Source organism: Danio rerio, chromosome 22 (assembly GCF_052040795.2).
Source record: "Danio rerio strain M-AB ecotype USA chromosome 22, GRCz13ab, whole genome shotgun sequence".
Lineage (NCBI taxonomy): Eukaryota > Metazoa > Chordata > Actinopteri > Cypriniformes > Danionidae > Danio > Danio rerio.
This window is the reverse complement of record NC_141042.1, coordinates 16,481,561-16,505,917: the sequence shown is the minus strand read 5'-3', so window position 1 is coordinate 16,505,917 and position 24,357 is coordinate 16,481,561. Positions and strand designations below refer to the sequence as shown.

The 24,357-nt window shown below is 35.9% G+C and overlaps 2 protein-coding genes across 5 annotated transcripts in view; both read right to left on the bottom strand.

The window, feature by feature from the left end:
• Nucleotides 1-10,709, bottom strand: part of rc3h1a (ring finger and CCCH-type domains 1a) — a 46,488-nt gene extending 35,779 nt beyond the window's left edge. Inside the window, exons 1-2 of one of the 3 annotated variants that reach the window (XM_087303146.1) lie at nucleotides 10,033-10,709; nucleotides 3,980-4,413 (exon numbers count right to left, since the gene is read on the bottom strand). In XM_087303146.1, the coding sequence (XP_087159272.1) occupies nucleotides 3,980-4,210 (231 nt within the window). In that variant the 5' untranslated portion in view covers nucleotides 4,211-4,413; nucleotides 10,033-10,709. 3 annotated transcript variants of the gene reach the window in all.
• A 553-nt stretch (nucleotides 10,710-11,262) lies between these two features.
• Nucleotides 11,263-23,828, bottom strand: stil (STIL centriolar assembly protein). Of its 2 annotated transcripts, NM_173244.2 has the most exon segments (16): nucleotides 11,268-12,721; nucleotides 14,781-15,070; nucleotides 15,159-15,303; nucleotides 15,630-15,831; nucleotides 15,921-16,053; nucleotides 16,130-17,264; nucleotides 17,384-17,493; nucleotides 17,759-17,906; nucleotides 18,157-18,243; nucleotides 18,395-18,478; nucleotides 18,553-18,791; nucleotides 19,505-19,686; nucleotides 19,806-19,921; nucleotides 22,916-23,023; nucleotides 23,102-23,188; nucleotides 23,454-23,828. In NM_173244.2, coding segments are annotated over 15 exon segments (3,789 nt in total). In that variant the 5' UTR covers nucleotide 23,188; nucleotides 23,454-23,828; the 3' UTR covers nucleotides 11,268-11,997.
• Nucleotides 23,829-24,357: the final 529 nt, after the last annotated feature.

Sequence of the window (24,357 nt, the reverse complement as noted above, 5' to 3'; positions counted from 1 at the left end):
TACAAAGGCAAAAGACCTTAACTCGCTAGTGTTGAATTAATCAAAATTACTTCAAAGATTTTTGTTGTTGCCCAGACAAATTAGTTCTAGATAGGTCAATAATAAAAAAATATTGAGCTCAAACTTGACCGTTGACCCTTATTTTGAATTTACTGTCCTCTGCTTAAGTATTGTATCCAAAAAGTGAAAAGTTATGCCAAAACAAAAAGCAATAACATCCACATGATCAATATTGCTGCACAACAATTACAAAAAAACAGCAACACCTGTAGTGTCTAGTAATTATGCTATTTATTTAGGATGATTAGCAGTTACTTACAGCCATTTACTTATTGCTATCCTGTGCTTCAGTTGCATTTGTAAATTACAAACAAAATGTAATAGATAATATACAATTTGTTTGTGTAATTTTCTGTAAATTTATCAGCATTACGATATTTTTGTCTTTGTATTGTAATATATTACACTACTGTTGCATTGATTTTGAGTTAATTTTCGATATCATAGGTATGACGTAGTTACTAGACAGTATATCAGCGATTCCTAAACTTTTTCTTAGAGTGGCTTACTTCTCTGTCTTTTTGCATTCTCTCTTCCTCTTAAACTGCAGTCACTTGTCCGATTAAGTCACAATATTTGCAATTTATATAAAAAATTCAGTTGAATTCCTTTAAGAATTATTTTTTTTAATGAATAATGTTTCAAATAAAAATATAAATACACAACTACAGCAAAAATTAAGTTATCCATGTATTAGCTAAAACCGCCAGTAAGTGGTGGTAAGGCACTGTCTTAAGACATTTATTCAGTAACAAAGCAACGGTTCTATTTATGTCAATAAATCGACTCACAATTCATTAAAAAATAAAAACACAAAAAAAAATTCACAAAAATAATCCAGTCTAGCCTAAAGAACCACAGGAGCGATATGAACACAGCAGGTTGGAATAATGATCAGTATTCTTGTGGATTAAACATCTCTGTCGACATTAATTGCAGTGGAGTTTACAGAGTAACTAGAAAAGGTAGGAAACGGTTGTAACTGCGAACTCTACTGATTTTATGTGCGATCATGCAAAGATATTTTCGCTCACAATTTATAGCCTTTGCTTGTTTGCAGTGCTTTATATTTAGCAGATTGCTAGCCTATTTATGATAGTATGACAGTAAAACAAAGGCAGAATATTGTAACCCCAGGCTGCTTAAAGTAACTTCATATTGCCGTGCAGCTGAACAAAGGGAGAGAGCCGTAACTTACCAAAAGTCAAAGAGCGTAAACAAAGAATTGCTACTGGTTCATAAAATTGGCCAGATTGACAAGTACCGATCAAGTCATGAAATGGGATTATCAGCCTATCTCTGGCCAATCAAACGGAGCATCCCTAAATGGTATGGCGTTAAACACGTCCAATTCAACCTGGTTTTCAAAAGTAGACAATTATGGGGCCAGAAAATGCTAATTAATGACCAAAATAGATCTTAAAAGCTTAAAGAGTTATCATGTAAGCCTATCAAACAACACTGCCATTTTTAGAACCCATCTAACCTCAAGTATAAATATAAAAATCTCTGGCAATTCCTCATTTCAATGTAGACATTTCCAGTTTAAGTTTGTTTTAAACAAGTTGCTAATTTCGAATTTGCAGCGTCTCATCTACATCATACAAAGGCTCAAAATATCTACAGTTATGCAAGTGTGAAAGTGACATTTTAGTGTTTGCTCAAATTTCCTTATTTGAATGCGATGCTCAACGATGACTGTGGAAATCTAAAATAATCCCGGCCAGATGATTATGAAACAGTTGCGACAGTCATACTCATCATAAAGCGAGCAGAATGGAGAAGTACTTTCACAGACAGCGCTGGGAATGGCTAGCAGACGTTGATTCAACTTCCTGGTTCTCTGTTGGCTGTAAATGTGCGAGAAAGCGATGTGTTTTACTGCCTCCTGTCATGCAATCACACGCTTCGGTATGTCACATCAGGGCTGAAATCCAACCAGACTGGAACGTCCGCAAGCTGTTCTTTAGAAACCTGAGCTCCTCCTATCCATGTTGAACTTGAGATGTTCAGCTCGTCCGTTTGATTCATAAATGATGTGGTAAACATTGATAAATGCACTTTGCCTAGTGTACAAGTGATATACTGTGTGCATGAGAAGTGCAGTCTGGATATTTGGTGCTCTGCCTCATGTTTTGATTGTTATCAAGGTGATTTGGAAAGAAAAAAGGATCATTGTTAGACTGACAAGGAACCACTGCAGTTTTACTTCCTCGTCCTCTCTGTTCAACAGTTTAGATTTAGGCGAGGGTGGGAGCTTTGACTTTATCTCTACAAGGAAAACAAAGTCGATAAAAATAAACACGTCCAGTACAGAGTGAACCAAGTTGACTGAGCTTGCACGTAGCAGCAGTGCACGTAAAGGTGCATTACTCTGTTCTACATATGTTTGCAGGCGTGAGTTAGTAAATCAGCATGATTGGGTGTTTTGCATAAAGTTTCCCTTGCACATTTCCTTTATGTTTATGTTAATGTTATGTATGCAAATTCATTAATTGTTGGGTTTTAATGTCGAGCTTTGCATAATGGTGTGGTCGTGTTTACTGTTGATTGGTGAATTTCCTCACGCAAAATCTGGTCATTTCAACCAGGAGTTTTGCGATGAATTTCCCCTCACAGTTATCATTTGTGCACATTTTTGTAGGCAAAATTTAAAACATTTTAATCAAGAGCAAAAATATTAATGCAAAAATTATTCATGCAAATTCGTAAGTTTTGGGGCCACACTTTTAAGGTGCAGAAGTTTAATTTTCACAGGTAAAGTTTACGCTACCGGTCCAAAGTTTTTTTTTCTCCATGTTTTTTTTTTTAAAGAAAATAATTCTGTTTATTAAGGGGGCATCAATAAAGTAAAAAAAAAAAAAACAGTTAAATTGTTAAATATTTATAAAAATTTTAAACAACTGCTTTCTTATTGTATGTAATTTCAAATGAAATTATAACTCCAGTCATTGCTTTTATTGCTATTACCAAAATATTAATAGCTACTTGTACATTAAGGTAGCGTTCATAAAATACAAAACACATGCAAAGAAACATCACAGAGGAGCATAACATAACCTACTTCCATCTAGCGTTTCGGAAACGTTATTGCAGAGCAACACAGACAGCGCACAGAAGTTTAAATACACACGTACGTGAATGGCAGGCGCCATGGGTCAAGCCGATCACTCAACGCAGAAGTATATACTTGTGAATGGTGACATATGCTGTTTTCTGGGGGATATAGTGCATCATTCTGTTTCAAGGTCTTTATAAATTGAGGAAATTGCTCGTCTAGAATCGAAAATGATTTTCTTTTATTAGCTTAATACAGAACTTCGTCTAAGCTCATATCCAAACACATTGATCTACGTTAATAATTATATGACTTCTATATATGTCGGGTGATCTAGAAATACAAAAACATGATTCCCATTGGAGCATTAAATATTGTTTTCAAATTATAAGAAAAGAAGCTTAAGCAAGTGAGATTTGTTTAGTGTGATACATAGGCGTTTCTTCAATTTTGCGTAAGGCAAATTCGCAATTTAAAGGGTAGCAGAAATGCAGCTATTGTTCTGTTACTCAGGTATTTACAACTTCTCTTTGCCCCTAATACTGAGTTCCCACCAGACACTTGTTCTAGTTTACTCATAGAATGTTTTTGCAAACATCTTGCAAATGTTTTGCTTGAGTTTAATTATTCAAACTTAAGCGGTAGACATGATTGAGCACTCACGGCAGGTGTGTTGTATATGTTCCGTCATTTGCACAATAATAATTCAGTACTATTCGCATATTTGCATTGTCTTTGTTTGCAATTTACTCTTGCAAATTCTTAATTTCATGTTTGGTGTGACCGGCATTAAAGCGAACAAGTATTAAAGAAGAGTAAATCAGAGCTGTCGTAAGTATAATAAGGGTCTTTTGGCCTCACCTGTCCGCTGACGAGCTGCAGCAGCGCAGTGTTGACAGGCAGTTGCTCGATGTCTGTGCTGATGGTGGTCTGGTCGAACGGACAGGCCTTGCGGTGGAGTTTGTTCAGGCACATTTTGCAGACAGTGTGTCCGCAGCCCAGGCTGATGGGTTTGCGGTGGTTTTCCTCGAAGGTTTGCGTGCAGATGGGACACAACAGAAACTCTGTCCATTGTGGAGCTTGAACGGGCATTGTAGCGAAGCGCGGTCTGTGATGCTCCGGTCCCCAAGGTCTTCTCTTATTGCTGCATTGGTGTCTATGTGCGTTTTGCGTAAAACGATACGGCGGTAAGTCCTAAAGGTTCCACTGGAACCGATAAAGCTCTTCCAAAGATCACGGTTCTTAAATATTTCCTGGCATTGTGGGCGTTCAGCACATAGTGTGAAAAACATAACCTGAAAAACAAAAACCAACAAATGTTAGAAATAACATCAATGTTTTACTTTCGTTTTTGACGATTCTGTGATCACCGAATACAATGCGTTATAATAATTGTTGCATTTTTTTTGAGGTTCACAAGGCTCATAAAGAAGGAACAGGTGCTCAGTGGTTAGCACGGTCACCTCACACCAAGAAGGTCACGGGTTCGAGTCTCAGCTGGACCAGTTGGCATTTCTGTGTGGAGTTTCCATGTTCTCCCTGTGTTCATGTGGGTTTCCTTCAAGTCCCCCACAGTACGGTATAGGTGAATTGAATAAACTAAATCGGCCGTAGTGTATGAGTATGTGCATGGGTGTTTCCTAGTACTGGGTTGAGGCTGGAAGGTCATCCACTGCATAAAACATATGCTGGAATAGTTGGTAGTTCATTCCGCAGTGGCGACCTCTGAATAAGACACTAAGCTGAAGGAAAATGAATGAATAAATGAAAGCTCATAACATATTTTTATACTGCTGTCTGTTGTTAAAGGCAATCAAAACAACAGCAAAAAAGGATTAAGCTATTTATTAGGGCTGCATGACTAATCGAAAAGAGATCGCGATCTCGATTCGACCCTCCACACGATCCTTATCCAGCATCTCTACGATTCAGTCAATTATATTTTCAAGTTCGGTAGAAGCACAAGGGCTTCACATTGTTAGATATACATAGCTCAGCAACAAGGATACCTCCAAATGATGTTAAAAGTGACAAATACTCTACTTATGAGCAGGGCCAGACGGAATCTGCGGACGTTTTTTGCTATTTCTGCTGAGAATTTTGGTTAAAATCTGCGGATTTATGCAAAATTATTTTGGGAGTATCCAGTGGAGTATCATAACTAAAACCTTAATATATGATATAAAAAGTAATAAATTACTGAATAAAAACTGAATTTATTCAGATTTACACATTTACTTAATTAAATAAACAGAATTGATGATGGGATAAAAAATCTGCAAAAATCTGCGGAATTCTGCGGAAAATCTGCGGAATTCTGCGCGCGCAGATTCCGTGTGGGCCTACTTATAAGGTATAATTCAACCTTAAATGTCATTTCTGTCATAATGTTATGACGTATTCGCGGCAGCGAAATCACACGTGACCTGACGCACTGTTTACTACCGAGAGGACACGTGCATGCCCACCAATGATGCCTACTTGAGTAAACAGAACCAGCATAGGCTGTGAATAACAGCTAACAAAGTTGTAAATAACGTTCAGTTTGTTGCAAACTGAACTCAAAATAACAGCAGCTATGACATGATTTGCACTCGGCAGTGAAAAGGAAAATTGAAAGTGCGCACATCATTTAAACAATCATATCCCGTTTTAGAGTTATGATTACGTCAAGCATTTGATGTTTTTCTTTCATACTGAACACAAGGGTTGTGCATGAAAGTAAATGTTAAGTGTCAGTATAACTACTCTAGCCTATATAATATTCAATATAATGCAAGAGTTGATGCTGATAATGACAAATGTCTCATTTTATCAGTAAAAAAAATGGTCTACTAATGTTGCAAATGACAAATGACAAGAATGTCTCAAACATAATAATTTAACTTCAGAATTATGAATAGTTGCATTCTGATGTCATCACTCAACTGTGAATTAACAACCAGGACAAATTTAAAGTCTACTCAAACCCAGCATTCCAGGTCTACTAAAAATGTAGCAACCTATAGGCCAAATATTATTTGTGTTGTTTTAATGTTTATTAGAGAAATAACAATAATAGTAGCCTCATATTAAGCTTTATTTTACAGAATCATCAGAAAATCGTGATTTATTTAAGCAAAAAAACATCATTCTCATTTTAGCCAGATTCGTGCAGCCCTACTATTGATGCAAAACTATTTTGAATAAAAAGCAGTTGTACTAACAAAATTAATAACAGGATAAAATAACATGTTAATGACTAGAATATAACCAAATATTCCTCAAAAGTAATGCACCTTTCTTTCAAAATAAATGACATAGAAATACTAAAACAGTAATAATAATGTAAAAAATAAAATAACGAAAAACTCAAAAGCTATTGAGTTAAATCCACAGAACAAACTGCAAATATACTTCATGCAAGTGTGACGAGCTGAATCAGAATAACACCATCAATTTTAAATGATTCATTTAGAAATATTTTTTTTATTCCACTTCTGCTCATTTCCTAAAAAATTAAAAGTGTCAGAAAACCAAAATATTCCATTTAAAAACAACAACTAATCTGATGAGAAGTTCATAAAGGTCTACTAACATGCTTTTCATTTAATTGATTCTTCTCTTGGACAACCACACAAAATCAAACTGAAAGTAACAAGTACTACAGCAAAAAACAACAACAAATGACTCAAGTCAGATTCTTTCCTTTTCGTCATCTCAGCCATTCTTTATCACCGACCCGAGAACAGCAGGTTCATTTAAACATCAAAGAACATCCAACCAGACAGGATATTTAGGCTAACATCGCTTTCAAACCTTCTGGCTTCAGCCTGACAACATGAGCTGAGGAAAACATTGAGTCCTGGGAAGTCCAGAACAGCAGCAATAACCTGACTCATCATTTATTACAGCTCAGTCTGCATGCCATACCTTAAGGCTGCCCAATATAGCCACTATATAAGCAAAACAACACAAAAGCCAGGGGATTTTTAAGTGACTAATAATGAGTAAAGTGGCCAGTCTTCACCCGATCCAAAGGGAGACTTAACAAGGAAGCGTTAAAGTGTAAATCAGGGTTGTTTTTCCTGTGCTGTGACTCATCAGAAAGTGTATTAGGTGCACGAAGGCAGGAATTCAAACCTATAGGGAACAGGAACATGTTTCATGACAAAGATCACGGTTTCTATCACACGGAGATGAGTTCATGCTGCGATGACATTCGGGAAAATGAGAATAAAGTGACGAGATACTATCAATCATCTGCTTCCTTATGAATATGCAGGGAAAAAAAAGAGTGTAAAATCTATTTTTCCAGAAAAGTGGCATATAATCAAGCAAATCTATGGATGATGATTTCCCCCTATATAATAAAAACTTACAGATATGAATAAAACCTTCATTTACTTTCACATTTAGAGAAAACAGCCAGTGCTGCCAGATATAGCTGACTTTTTTCCAGCCCTAAAGCTGTCCAAAACCCGCCCAAATGCACAAAAAACCACCCAAAATATCAGATTAATAATTTACTTCATTTTTATTTATTTAAATCAGATATTAGCCTTATACTTTTTACCACACAGCAACCATACAACAGTCACAGAACCTCAATAGTAAAATTACAACATAACTGGATTACATAACAACCCTGCATTTATTGTACTGAGGATTACACCACCTATTTTCCTATATCTTGTAGATGTATTTGCTTAAAGATGATATTTAAATAGTTTAAAAATTCTTTGCATTAAATACTCTGTGAAATAAATATAACAAAATATAAAACATTTTTATATATAAGATTAATCGAAATCGAATCACAATTTGAAACATTTCCATTAGCTAAATCGCAAGATGCTGTAATATGAAATATGTATGTATTATTTAATTTCACCTGCCCATGGCAAATGCATGACTGCAGTCTGTTTGTGATAGTCTTACTAGCCAATTGAGTGAGCACCCAATCAGAATTGCACAATTGAACTATGTGGAACACCCACAATAAAAAAAATTTATGAAAAAAACAGGAAAGCACGGACAATTGGGATACTGGCGTCTGCTGCTTCAGAAGCATTAATAGTCAAATTAATATATATATAAAAAAAAACAGGACATTGGTAATATTGGAATATTTTGGTTTTTAAAGTAACAGAGTCCACACAAAAACAGGTAATTTTAAAGAGGTGTCACAAAAATGTTGCTACGGATTACAGAATATTAAGCTGAAGCTTGACTACAAAATTAAAATGGCAAATAAAATTGCAATATCTGTCAAAATTTTTTATTTTTTTCCAAATCCCACAGCCCCTATATATATATATATATATATATATATATATATATATATATATATATATATATATATATATATATATATATATAAAGTAATCTATAAAACAACATCTTACGTACCTAACAAGTGCATGTATATTTTTAACATGCTGTTATCTTGAGCAGCCATCCACGCGACTAAGGTACTTCCTTTTGTCAGCCATCAAAAGCACCGTTTTACCCTGGCACGCCCACTCATTTTCTTTCGGTTACAAATACAATTGTACCAGGATTTCCCAGTAACTATAATTAAGTTTGGTGGGCGAGAAACAAAAGGGGAACCTCTGTAGCGTGGGGTTACTAAATGTGGATGTTGATTTATTTATAAAATGTTTTATTTATTATGTAGAAATACACAGTTTATATAAATAGTGCTTTCTTGTAAATGTTATATTAAATATATTTATTAATTAATGCAAATATTATATCTAGAAATGTGTATACATGCATATAGACATACATATATATGTAAACTAAATGTATATAGTACATAAATTGGGGATATATTAGTTATAATATATATATATATATATATATATATATATATATATATATATATATATATATATAAACATTATATATTTTTATATTTTGTTAAACTAAGGCTTATTTAGTTATAAGTGTCAAGTAGGTTTTATACAGAAATGCAAACACTTTTTACGTTACATATATTTAAAATATTAACAAATATATATATATATATATATATAATAAACATGTTTACATTCATCTACATTTAATCTGTTCTTAAATATTTATACATGTGTACATAATATATATAAAACTGAAATGACTATTGTCTTCATACAAGGAACTGATGCAGAAACTGCAGTGTAATCATGACTCGAATACCTGCTTGTCAACTTGATGAGACAAACTTAAAAGAATATGTATTTAATATGCATGAGAAGCTCATTAACATGTCAGACACTCACTTATGTTATTCAAAACGAGGAATATGTGCAGATGCCAGTGCAGTCATGGAAAAAAAATCACCTCAGTTCAAAGCTTGTTGAGACTTATGTCTTGTTCTTGTCAACTGGAAACTCCCTATAGCAGGTTAACTAATCTTTAAAACATAACTTGATTAACAGGAGTGTAATTAAACAACTGAAAGTGATTTAACATTAACTATCTAAAACCACATCCTATTTGATTTCTGTGCCAAAAAGAAACAATAAGCACGTGTGATCACCACAATCGAGTGTGATTTCGCTGCCAAATTAAATTGGGGAAATAAATTATTATTAACTGAATCTCAGAAAAAACTGTTTGTCAAAGACTTCTTGAGAAAACGTGATTTGTGTGTAATATTTTGCACAACAACTAAGCCTTCAGGACAGGAAAGAGAGACAAAGCCTTTTGACTAAAACTGGATCTATCTGAAATGTAACTAACGTTAAATGGTCACTTAAAACCCAAATATACACACATTATTTCATACCAGTTCATTCTTATAGCAAAATGACACTCAATTATAACAAAAACACTTATTTAAAACCTTAGTTTGTCGTTATGTTATGCTAGTATGCTAACTGGTTAACGAACTGCCAATTCAAATACACAAACTAATACATAAGAAAATACACATTTCTAATACATACCCATCAGCGTGAGATGTTTTCTACGCGCAAATACTGCTGTTTAAAATTTAGGATGATTTAAATGCTCATTTTTGGCCGTTTGAACCGATCTGAAATTTGAATATTAAACAGCTAGGTTAGCCGGTGTGCTAACAAAACAAAGCTCGTAGCGTTCGGCTTATTTCTGAAGTTAAAACGATCGTATCGTGAATTCCTTGGCGTTTGTTACAATATTTAGTTAACCACATCGTTTTAAATGACTACAAACGTAAGACTAACCGAAAATAAAGTATATTTGTATAAAATAATGCGCTCGTGAGAGTTAGCATTTATGCTACGCCGGTTGGTGCATCTTAGGTAACGCTTACAAAGCTCATTTGTTATAGTTTACGTACTTTAGTCGGTTTTTACAAATAATTCCTGCAGAAATGTCAGTTTTTGTGTTTTAAATGTGATTCAAGCTATTCCGTGACATTCCTAAGCTAATGATCATTCTCATTGTTCATCATTTATAAAATGTATTTATATAAAAACAGACCCCAAAGGGGCAAAAACCGTACATTATGTAACTTAAGCAGTAAATGGTGTACTCACATTATTTGGTTCAGCTCAATCTTCACAGAAGAAGGGCGAGCATCGCCTGCTGCTGTAACGAAAGTTTCTTTGGACTGACTGACTTCAGTCTCAGAGCTCGAGTGAAAGAAGTCCACTATTGCGCAACCGGAGATCATCCACATATCATGATAGTGTCCTTAATAGATTTACAAATCTCGAAACCTACCAAGACAACACTGGAGAGGACTAGTTATTTTAACTGAACAACGGCCAACAAGCATATAAAGGTTTTGAAACGAAATTTGTCTTTAATTTGCATTTTTAAATATTTAGTGAAAAAAATGAAACTTTGGAGAGGAGGGGTGTGTTGTCTAAACATTTTATCTACATGCATAGCTACAAATATATATTTTTAAACTAAATTATAGTAGTGGATGCAAAAGTGACCACAAGAGCATTAGCCATTGTGGTTGCCAAGCCACTCCATGTGGTGTTTACTGCATTGGCATGCGGTTTCTAGGTGGTAAACTTATAGCTTACCTCAATTATGATTCCTTGATACCTTTTACGTAAATGTATAAAGCTTTGTCACAAGGCGTGTTTGCCAAGTGACATATTTACCTGCTAATTATAGCTGACATATCTGAGATATTTCAAGATTGTGAAGGACAGTGAAGGGAAAAACTCGCTAAAAAGTTATGTAAAAGAATATGTAATTTAATTATAAGACAGATACATGTACATGAAGTCATTGAAAAACGTAGAAATGTTTGCACCAATTTCAGAAACATCAAGTAATGCCAAAACACAAGTGTGTTTAAATATAGTACAAAACCACAACACTGCCTTAAGTGAATCACTTCATACAAGGCACTTAGTTATTGACACATAAGGAGTCATCAGGTGAAGACAAATATTTCCACATAAAAGGAAATAGCACCTGTTAAAGGGATAGTTCACACAATAATTAAAAGTTTTAAACCTTTTAGGTTTTTTTGTCTTTAGTGGAGCACAAAATATGAAAAACAAACGAAAGATGATTTTGAAGAAAAAGGAAAACCTGTAAACATTTAGTACCATAGTAAGAAAAATAAATACTATGGAAGTCAATGACAGGTTTTCAGATTTCTTACAAATATCATCTTTTGTGTTCAACAGAATAAAGAAACTTAAAAGGGTTTAAAACCTTTGAAAGAGGAATAAAAAGAGGGTAAATTTTAATTTGTGGGCAAACTATCCCTTTGGGTTAGACAAAACAAGACAAAGTTAAAGACATTAAAACATACTTAAAAGCTTTAAATGAAAAGCGCACTTAAAAATAAAATTCATTCATGGTATGCCATGTAAACAAACATTTGAGGATTGCATTAATCTCTCAAACCCCTCTGATGCACAGAAGCAGCCCGATTAGGAAAACACCCATGATGCACTTTAAAAGAGCTTGGGGAGCTGCCGTAACCTACTCAGATCTAGGAAATTTCCCACTGACCCCTGAGGGTCCACAACTTCCTGTGTTCTCCGGTTTTCAGTAAGCGAGGACCTGCGTTCAATCAGATCTCTCTTTGTGGCATTCTCCTTCTCTGAGTTCGTCCCGCCACGCAAAAGCAGCTGCATTTTAGGCCTCAAGTCTTGTAGTATCTGCTCTTGAGAGTCAATGGGAGATGTATGGAGATTGACAATCGGCTTGTTTGTTATGTTTTTTAGAACGGCTGTGTTTTGTTCTTCACGTTCTTGCCTAAGGCTGATTGTTTTAGATGTTTCATGTTGTACTGAACATCCAAGAGCAGAATCTACCTGGATGGGGTCCTCCTGCTCTTCCTCACTGCTGATTTCTCCTTCAATCAGTCCATATTTCTTCATGTATTTACAGGTAGCTAGGGACATATTGCTGGAGGACAGGATACTGAGTGCAACATTGCTCTTTTCCACAGCCGGTCTTCTCAGGAGAATTGTGCTGGGGTCTGAATGTGGGCTAGAGGACTGACTGCCCAGTGAGAGTCTTGAAAGTTGTGAGTCGCTTAGGTACTTAAGTGCAATGGCATTGGCCTCAAGACTAAGGTCTACGCTGCCACTTGGCCCCCAAATGCTGGCACCCACTGGTTCAGAAAGAGCTAGTCTTGGAATCACTGCTTCAGGGTTTATGCAGGCAAGGGTACTGAAGAGAAAAGAAACTGCATTAGAAACGAACCCTTAGTTCATTAAAAAATAGAAATGTTTTTAGTCACTCCTATGTCGTTAAAAACCCCCGAGACATTTGCTCATCTTCAAAACACAAATTAAGAAATTCACAACTTTCTCCATTGACAACAAGGTTCCAAAAGATACCATCCTCAAAACAGACCATATATTTGTGTGCGGACATGGAACAAAAATAACGACTTCATTCAAGTTTCTTCTCCTCAGTGTCAGTATATTGTGCATATTCACGAGCACTGTGCACTGATGTATACCCCAGATGTCTGCAAGCAACTTCCTCAGTTTGAAAAAGCACAGGCATATCCAAGGTTATATGTCAGAGGCTAAACAAAGCACGGTGCATGAATGCTTACCCTATACTGACACAGAGGAGAAGAAACTGTTATGTTTGTGCACACAAAAGTATTCTCATAGCTTGATAATATTCAAATTTAACCACTGAAGGCATAAAGTATGTATAAGAATGTTTTCTGCCATTTTTCATGAAGCTTGTGGTCTATAAAGGTTGAGAGAGCTCTCAGATTTCATCTAAAATATTTTAATTTGTGTTCCAGATAAAGGTCTTAGGGGTTTGGAATGCCATGAGAGTAAATAATTAATACAGGGCGCATGCAGGAATCCTAAAGGTAATTTTAACAATTATTTAAGACCTCATCGCAACTTCAAGTTCTAATCAGTATTAAACCTTTAACTTAATAAACAGTTGTTAATAAACAGTTGTAGTTAAATAAATCAATGAAGCACAACCTTGCAACAGAACTCAGACCAGCTCGGAAAAAAACAAAGCTTGAAAGAATAAATTACGTGGTTGTTTTTCAGCAACAGGCTTCATCCACTGTTAAAAATTGTCTTTCACCAACCAGGAGTGTGCAAACTTACATTTTTCCATTTTGCAGTCTGTTTTGCTACATATGGAGAGCGTCACATTAGCTTCTCCTGTTTGTCACAAATAACATGACATCACCTGGGTGGAGGAGCTTGGCCAGATGTGCCCTGGCCCGAACCAAATCGCATGGATCGAGCACGCAGTTGTTAATATTAGGGGGAAAATAAATATATATTTATGCTTCTTTTGGGGTCAAACACAAAATTTAAGACCTCACAAATTACGATTAAGACTTTAATACCATTTCAGGGCCCTTACTTTTTTTTATAATTGGTTTATCAACTTAATACTTTAAGGGTGCTGTCACACCTGTGAATGGATTCATTTGTTCCGAAACAGGGATTAAAATTGTTACATTGTTGCACTTTGTTCTTGGTGCAGTTCGCTTTCACACGGCAAAGTTTCTAAACGGACCAAAATAGCTAAAACAAGTCACGTGCAAGTAAACTCTCCTCACATTGGTCAGAGTTTCACATTTATTGCGTCATGCGTCCTTACTTTATATCTGCGCTTTAATTTTGAATGGTGACACCCTCACATGTAGTCAATAAATATAGAGCAGAGGTAAGACTTTCTCATTCACAGCAGTTGGCTTATACATTATAGGCTCTACATTATAGAGAGCAATAGCAGATTAACTACTGCACTTTGGTCAATTTTCCTAACGGATAAACAGCTCTCGTTAATAGTTCAGCATGCTTTCACTTTCGTATTTTACACGAAACGCACAATTACCGGTAGGAATGACATTCCGCCCTACTCATCACGCTCTCTTCATATAGCCGTATGCCTATTACATATCCATAATACACTGTGATATAACCGGACTCGAATCGTATCGCTTTCTCACTACAATCTATCCGTTCCAGAGTTCGTTTCAATTGAGCCGAGACCACCTCAATCAGGCGACCACGGAGCGATTGTTTTGGCGTGGATCCGAGCGCGATTGCTGGATTCACATATGCCAAACAAAACTCACTAACTGGGCAAACGAGACAGGTTCCGAAAAAGTTCTAGGTGTGAAAGCATCCTAAGACCATGCGGACACCCTGTAATAACATAATTTTCATTTTTGCAGGAATTAACACTTTAAAATGCACTGATAAAAGCAATACAGTGTTTGTGTGTTTACCTGGCACTCTCCACAGTGGCACGTGTCGTTTTTTCCTGAGAAGAGTCTAAGTCGATGTTCACCCCAAACTGTTGTAGCTGTTTTAATGTTGCACTTAAGACACGATCCTGATTAGGTGGACTAGATGGCTGCTTTGTTTTTTGAGTCTGGGGTATGGAAGAAGTTGTCAGTGGTTTCCTTGACTGCTGGCCAACAGGGGACAGACTTTGTCTTTTCAGGAGACTCTGTTGGTCCTGCTCTACCTTATCCTCCACAATCACAGAGTCTTGCAGACGGCTTTGCACCTGACCCTGAAGCAGGAATTAAATTGTTAGGTTGGTTTTAAAATACTTGTATTTTGCGAATTTTACAACTAAAAATATAGTAGATGGGCCATACCAACAGCTCGTGGTAAAATCTTGGGTCGTCAATTTCTCTATTTTCAGACAGATCTTTGCTTTGTGACTGAGATTGATAATACATGCTTGCACTCTCTCCCAACACCGGACTCTGAAATATTTGGACTCCAAAACCAGACGACGTGCTGCCAAGACAAATAAAATTACAATATAGGCCAAACAATGACTAATAAACAAAAGCAAATGCTACACCATTTGCCAAAATCAGGTATAGTGGACTTAAAAATGTGGTTCAAGACAGCCAAGTACAATACTGATCCTGGAAGGCCAATGTACTGCAGATTATAGCTAAGATACAACTTGCAAACAAGTTTCAAGTGAGTCTGAAGACCTTGATTAGATAGTTCAAAAAGTGTTTAATTGGAGTTTGAGATAAACTGCTTGAAAGCACTGGCTTTCCAGGAAAGGATTAGGTTTTCTCTTGGTTTATAAATAAAACAGAGCTTATTACTTGTGTTGTGGAGATGTTGGATGTTGAGGAGATCCTGGACAGTGCTCTTCTGAGTAATGACATGCACTTTCAGATCTGTCTCTGGAAGTGACTGTGCTGTCATTTTGACATCCAGACTTTGGCTCAATCTCTGTTTGCCATTCCAGACTTGAGGCCTCATGTGTGGAGGTCTCCTGAGGAGTGCTCCAAAACAAACTAGCCCCTAAATATCAAACAAGGACAAGAATGTCATATTGAAAGGAATGCAAAATGATAAAGAATTCAACAATATAAGATCTTCAATCCAAGTACCTGTTCCTACAGCAATACTGACACTTGTGCGTTTAGGTGGAGATGCTGGCACTTGATTGGGTCTTTGCTGATGAGCATTTTGCTCACTAGATACCTCAGGAACCTTGCTTTGAGACTCAAGTAGTTTTTGAATCTGTTGAGCAAAGTTTATTAACAACAGGAGATGGTGGGTCAACTATAACCTATTAGTTACTATTACTAATACATACCTGGAGTTGAAGTAGTTTCAGCTGGCGCTCTTGATCCATCAGCATCCTGTAGGCATCAGCAGGTAGGAGACCCATAGGGGTGTCTAAGCAGGGTTCTTTGCTACCCTTCACTTGGCAGCACTGGGCTTGACAGGAAGGGGTTTGCTCAACCAAACCTTTATTGGAGATTGTGGGGACACATGGACCAGATGATGGAGAGTAGTGAGGAGGAGTAGAGTGATAGCAAACAGGACTTTTAGTTGGAGATACACGACATCCCAAAGACTGTCGTGTTGGTGATAGGCAGTGATCCCCAGGTGGGACAGTCTCAGGGCTGCAATGAAATACACAAGGACTGTGAACAGCAGTGGGATACCCTGGTGTCCCTTGCCAGGTGTTGTTTTGATATAAGGGAGCAACGCTGGGGTGGTTGGTGCAGCAGTTGCAAGGATTTACAGCTGGGGTGCTATGGAAGATTCTCTGTTGGGATGGATGAGGGACAGGGGTCTGGCTAGGTACTGATGAACTCTTTTTGGCACTGCTATGACCTGATGTTGGAGGCCCAGAATAAATCAGCTGGGGTTTGTTTGGGAAACCCTGAGATAAACGCTGCCTTTGTTGATGAAAAGAGCCATTGGGTGAAGCGTTTTTTGTTGAGGAAGAGGATGAAGATGATGATACTGATGATGCTGAAGAGCCTTCTCTTGATCTTCTCATTGAGGGCAGGGATTTTCGACTCACACTGTGTTGTGGTGTTTGTTGTGATGGATTAGGATGTAACTTGTTCTTCGGCTGAGAAAGAATGGGAGTTAGTGGTCTTCGGATTGGAGGGGGTCCAGTAACGCTTCCCTGTACTAGAGGTCTCAGAACAGAGAGACCCTGGAGGGCAGGACTACTGTTTCTCCTATGAACATTTGATTGACTATGAGAAAGGGGAGTTGAGCCTTGAGTATTAACAACACTCCCATCCAAAAAGCTGCCATCTAAAACCATGGAGAGCTCTGGTACTAAAGGATGAACACGTTTAGTCTGCTGACTAACAGGATGAGGGTTTGGAGATGGTCGAGGAGAGAGGTCTTCATCTTCTACACCTGAGTCATGATCACTGATAGACAGCTTATTCTGAGGAGCAGCAGATGCTGCTCCAAGAGTCGTCCTGAAAGAATAAAGCATAAAGTTATTTTCAACCTGCATTTGGTTGTATTGTATTCTGTCAGATACACTAAACAGCCAAATGTAAATGTCAACACATTTAGAGAAATATAAAAACAGTACCCTGTTAACACAGACTGTGAGAGCACTTCCTCAAACAACACAGTTTCCTGATTTTGATTTTCAGAGCTGAGCTCAAATTGTAAAGGTCGTCCTTCTGAAGGCTCAACATTCTTTATTGGGGGAAAAAAAAACACATCACTAGACTTTTAACAAATAAACCAGAACAACCAAATAACCAAAGATCTTCAGATCAGTTAGGGGAAAAAAACACTTTGCTTTAAAAATGATGTCTAAAAATCTGGTTTAACCCAAAAGAATAAAGAATTATTTTACAAAAAACAAATCACATTGGCAGTCAAGATGCATAAGGAGATGACAATAGTCTTGACAAATTAGCATTTGATAAACTGACAACGAAGGCCTAGACAGACTGACCTTATAAAGTGTGAGTGACTCTCTGCTTGTGAGCAGCTGAAAGCTCAGTTGCTGCTGTCCAGTGCTTGGCTTACACTGGTAAAACTCCGGATCTCGATGAGTCAGGGAATACAGGACCACCAGGAAGGTGCCTCCCTCTGACAAAACCCTGGAAAACCCCAGTTATTAAATACAAACATCAACAAGAGTTAAAAATATATAATGTTTCAGATTCAACAGAACTTCTAGCAACATGTGGAAGAGATATTTTTCTTAAACGTAAATGTGTTGAAATAATTTAAACAATAATAAAATTGCTTTTCAACAAAATTTTTTAACAAAAAAAAAAAAAATTAATAGGAAGATTTTTTATAGATTTTACTCTCAAAGTGCTGGTAGCAGATGTATGGGCTACTCACTTGTCCAGGAGGGAGGAGCTGTGCAGGTACCTCAAACACCACGCCCACACCAAGGGATTATGAATGTGTGTAACCCCACTCAACCATCTGTCAACATGAGAACAACTGTTACACACCTTCTCTGAACATCTTGCAGGACTCCAAACGCATAATTAACAGAGCTGAATTGTAAATCTTTCCAACAGGTAGATCAAAGCAGCAAGAAAGTGATCGTTTCTAAACAATAAAAGGTTCTTACATTCCAACTAGAGGGAGAGTGTAAGCCTTGGGATCAGATTCAAGTATGAGGAGAAGCTTCCTGGTCTGATCCATGGTTAGAAACCTGAGACAGAACAGCACATTTTAAAACACAGAGACTAAATGTGGTAATACATGCAAACAGAAGTGCTTCCTTACCCACGTTTACTGTTTTGGGTCACACCTGCAGGGCTACTGAGGTTCCTGGCCAGTGCGGTAGGGATGATGGGCACAGCCCTAATAGGGACAGCATCTAGCGTGCAGGCCAAAGTCACAGCAGCCCAGGATAAGTTAAAGGTGAGCCTGTCCATGTTCTCAGAACAGCTGAGTTGAGCACGCAAGGTGAGGAGTTTGGACAACTCCAGCAACTCTTTACTGCAGCAGAAATGTTGAAGCATCTACAAAGAGACCCAGAATGAACATTATGTAAAAGCCAAGGATTTTCACAATGCAGAAAATCTAGACAGACTCTGCAGATTCGAGTCAAATATATATATATATATATATATATATATATATATATATATATATATATAAAGTACAATGTTGTCCTATAAAATGTTTTCTTAAAAAATAGTTTTTCAATTATCAAATACGTTTTATGATTTCAACTAACTGGACATGGTTAAATACTAAAATAAAAATAAAAAAATACTGCAACTTTTTGATAAATTTATTGCATTCATGCTAAATAGAAAAAAAAAAGATTGCACTTATTCGTTTATAGTAATTTTTGTATTCTCTCTACAAGAATTATACAAGAATTAGTTTTTTTTACTGTATAATTTATATTCCTCTTGCATAGTTTTTGTGTTACCAGTTTACACCCAGTGTCTAAGTCTTAAAAAAAGTCTTAAATTAATACAACATTCAGTTTAAATTAGGCACTGTGGAAAGCACATTAGGAAACCGCGGCAGATGGAAGCGGTGCACACTTCTAATCACCTGTCTCTAAGGAACACAGTTTCACAATCAGGGCAGCTGTTACTGACAGGTTACAGGGTGATGTTGATAACTATTATGCCACAATAGATTGCCATAGCAACAAGAGGAACGTGCCCCAGCCGTTAGATCCCGATCAAGTGCTGCTAGCAATTTTCAGATCAACTACCTTAAACGAGATGTTCAAATCCTCACTCGAGTGTACAGTGCTGCTAGCTGCATGCTGGGCTTCGAATACACATGGTACAAGGATGTCTCCTGGGAGCAGAGCAGTTGGTGCTTTCCCAAGACATCCCGTCTGCTCTCTACCTGGATCAAAACGATCCAGGGTTATAGTCACTCCTTCCTCATCTGGGAAGAAGCAAAATTTTATGCAGTAAACTTGGCACATAGTACATTAAAATTTGAAATGATCAGGGATTACAGGATGTCTATATTTAAAACTTCTCAGAAAACTGCAATATACTCACCACTGTCTACTGCAAGTGTCCCAAGCAGAAAACAGAAAAATCGAGGCTTGTTGGTCTGTCTAGCATGACGGTGAGCCAAACGTAATGCCTTTTCTACCAAGAAGAGTCTCGGATTTCTGAAACAGATAAAACAGCAAAATTACAATCTCAAAAATACTTTTAGTAGGGCTGGGCAATTAATCGAAATCAACATTCAGAACCTATAATCGATCTAATTTTTACCATGTGTGGAGTCACGTGACCCTGTTCTTTTAAGGCTGATTTATACTGTTGCATCAAACGCACTGGTAGCATACCCGTATTCCTCCAAAAATGTAGCTAGACGTTGCACGTTTGCATTACATTGACGATGATTGGAAGCTGTGCCAGATTTGCCTTGAGATAACATATTTTCTATTACAATAAAATTATTATCTACATTAAAATATTTGTGTTCAGAAGATGCAAGAAATGCACTGTTTAAAATAGTATTTACAAGATATACAAGAGTTCTTTTATTTAGGAGAGATACTGCTAATTTTCTAATTTTGCAACATTTAATTTTGTTTCCAAAGGTGCAAGTTATTTATTTTCATTTTTTACAAGAAAAAAAGTGACTGTTGGTTTTAGGCAATGTGTGTTTTAATTTCAGTTGCTCAACGTTAATGTTCAAATAATCAGAGATAGTAGACGGTGTGTGTTTCCTTCAATTATTTTAAAATCAAGCAATGCACCCTTCATTCAAAAATCTCTTACTTTTAATATGCGAGCATATTTACTGTATAAAACCTGTTAATGAACTATGAGGGCAAAACAATAAAATAAACAAATAAAATAATCATTAATGAATCATATTAGAGTTAAAATGTATAGTAAATCGAGATTTTGATTTTAGGTCACATCGCCCAGCTCTAGTTTTTAGTATACACATAAATTTGGCTCTGCATTTACACAATGCCCATTCAGGCTCAAAAAGGCAAACATTTAGAAAATCGTGCAGTTAAAATTTCTGCGAAAATGTGATTTTATGAAAATCAATGCACATGACTCATGATGTTCAGTGTATAGAGGTAACATTTACGCACTTAATAAACAATTTATCCAGAATGACTTGCACTGGAGACTCACATTTCTCACATTTCTTTTCATGGAAACCTACCCCAGAATTTTTGCATTTCTAGTGCCATGGTATTTTTGACAAACACTTGGCAAAATCCTTATGTACCAGTCTTACGTAGGCCTGTCACAATAATCAATGTATCGCTCAACACATGGACATGACCTCAATCATTTATCGTGATGCAATACATAAAAAACAATTCCAGCAACATTTTAGCTGTTTGTGAAACCGCTTGTTGTCTGTTAGAGGTGTCAGTGTCACTATGGTTAAAAACCCTAAATTACTATAGTATATTTTCATGTGGGTGTCTTACAACTGAAAATAGATCTGGTAGCAGATATTGTAGCCTCTGTTACTTTCTTACCTTTTTTGTTAACATTTACTCTTATTTATATAGGATATGGGTTTTCACATTCTGATTTCCATGCCTAATTATTAAAATGACTAATTAAGTGAAATATTCTTAAGAATAAAATTTGATGTGTTCTTTGGAAGAGTGTATTTGCATTGTGATGCTATTATATTGGCATACTGTCATTATACAACGAGTGGCATAAAATGACAATAATATCGTTTATTGCAATATATTGTCATGCAATACATCGTTCAACAAAAATGGATATCATGACAGGCCTAGTTTTATATATTTAAGTTGAACTTTACTGTTAAATTTCACAACAATCACAACTAATGACCTAGCATGCATGATAGAGTGCTTTTGTTTTTGGTTTTATTTTTAAAGATAATCTTTTTATCTGCATCCAAGACATAAAAAAAACTTGATATAATAGTCATGATTCAAATGCATGGAAACATTTATTTAAGTTAAATGCCAAGGCATCATGATTCATTTGTACAACTGACATAAGGCTAAATGGAAACTGAATTTCTTTACTCTTTACTTTATTTCTTTTTCATTATTAGTAATCCTTTTGTGCTAGTGTATCTGTGTGACAAAAATAGAGCTGCACAATATATTGTTTGCAAAAGCATAACAACCAGTTTGAAATAATTCATTATTTCTAAATAGAGCTATTATAGTCATTGTTTATATTGCATTGATATAAATTGCATTAACTATTAGGGTTGCACGGTTTATCAGTACTACAGTAGTATTGCAATACTATGGCTACAAAACACTGACGGTGCTACTGTAGTTTGTAAACGGTAGTATCGCCATTAATGGTCCATCTAGAATAGATAATGTTTGATGTGAAAAAGTCACTAGAACGTTCACACGTTTGTGCAACAATCAACCTTTTTCCTATTTTAATAGTCTGTGGAGCTCTTTAAGGTTGCAAGTTTTCTAATGTTTCCTGATGTTTCAAATGCACATCTGAATGAGTTTATTTCTGTTCCTCTCGATATGATTTAGAAGCTACAAAAACAGCCATAATCTCTTAAAAAAACAATTCACAAAGTGAAATTTTGAATTACTTTGGATTGTTACCTGATATATAAAAAAAAAACAATGAATGAAAAACGCAAAATAGCAACAGGAAACACTGAAACAATTTTTGAGCACTCAATATAGCCTATTTTTGGGAAAAATGCAATTTCATTTGTTATAATATGCATCTTTATTTTAATGAATTTCTGTTGGTCAGTTATCTACAAAATAAACAAATAGAATGAATGAATTTTAGTTGAAGTGACAGGCAAAAACATATATATATATTTTAATAATTAGGAAATTATTCATTAAACTCAAGGCCTATTATGACATGTAAAATATAGCATTTCTGACAATTTTGTTTATAATTTGAGTTATGAATTACAGTATTGCAACACTACTTGGTATTGTGATACTTCAGCTGGTATAAAATCATAATATGAATTAAGGGTATTGCGACAACCCTAATATATATATATATACATAAACACACACACACACACACACAATATATATATATAAACACATAAAAACGAATTAATTGCAATGTCAGAATTTTTCTAATAAAGTGCAACCCTAAAAAAAAGGATTCACCAAATAGATTAATGAAAGACTAACCTGTAATACGAGAAATGCAGACTCACAACTTCACCATTGGCAGATGGATCCCACAGAGCCACTTTAGATTTTGGAAATGTCAATGGAGTGAGAACATTGTCTGATGACCTTTAAGAAAATATGTAAAGTCATTACATTTATTGAACTTATATGGTGACTTAGACAAAATGCATTTAAAACAGTTACCTAGTGTTTTGAAGGCTTTCTGCTGCAATGCTGTTCTCCAAGATGTGGGCTGGCAACCCTTTAAAATCCACTTGTACACGGTTCATCCTGTTGAAACAAGGCAATTTATTATACTGACCGCGACTTGAACATAAAGTTATCCCTAATAACTGTAAAACAATGCATATTTAAAACATCTTAGATAAGCTATCCAAACGTAACATTTACAGAAGTTTGGCAGGTTCGGTGACTTAGCTTGCATGCTAACGTGTGTTAGTACAATCGACTGGTTAGTATAAGAACCACTAAACCAATCACGCACATTTCAGATATTCTTATAAATCCGTTAATGTTATGATGTGCAAACTCTCACCTGCAGGTTGTTTGGACGGTTTGCACATGCCTTCGTCGTGTTTTAATCGAAAGTCGTACGGGTGTGAGCGTGAATATGAACCACAAATATGTTAAAACTGTCCTCCCAGGCTCTCGAGCGGTTTTAACCGCGGCAAGACGCGACTAATGATTTCTGGGTTAATAATTTAACCCGTTTGGCGTGATAGAAAACGGAGAAATACCGGTTGTTGTCAATAAACAATGAAACACAAGACGAGGGCATTCAACAAACGCAACAACTCGAAAATAAATTGTGGCGCTGTTTCCAGGTTCCAATGGCGGGGCGCTGCTGCAGGGCGGCTCAACCAATAGAAATAGACTTGCGAGGGGCTCTCGACCAATCAGCATAAAGGAACCGGTCCCAGCTTGCTCGCGGAGTGGTTTTGAATGGCTGATAGGACGAGAATACATATTTATTGTAGAAAACTGTTGAATTAATTGTACATTTTCGACCCTATATTTTATTTTACTCTAGAAATACTTCACACCTGCTATGTTTATATAATATTAATGTAGACATACGTTTTAATAAAAATCTTTTTAAATACATATTTTCATATTTTGTACATATTTCATTGATCAATGGCTAAACTGATATTATTATTAATATTATACAATATATCATAATAAAATATAACTTTTAAATAACAATGCATTATAATAATAATTTATACATATTTAAAAATGTACATCTAACTTAATTTATTATTATTTTATTTCATGACAATATTTATGAAGATCGACAGATCTGTTGTTTAATATAACAAAAAAATACACAATACAATTTTAAATTTTTATGATTTATTTAGTTATTTTAGATTATTAAACTCATTGCTCAATATCAGCTGATTTCATGTATAATAAAATAATATGCAATATAATAA

Bases quoted from the DNA above. Each gene is read 5' to 3' on its own strand.
- stil (XM_087302338.1), bottom strand. From the start codon at position 18,468: ATGGATCAGACCAGGAAGCTTCTCCTCATACTTGAATCTGATCCCAAG. The intron at 16,054-16,129 runs GTATGTATTAGT...TTTGCTCAACAG, and splicing joins TGAAACTACTTCAACTCCAG to ATTCAAAAACTACTTGAGTC. The intron at 15,304-15,629 runs GTAATAAGCTCT...TTGTCTTGGCAG, and splicing joins CCAACATCTCCACAACACAA to CACGTCGTCTGGTTTTGGAG.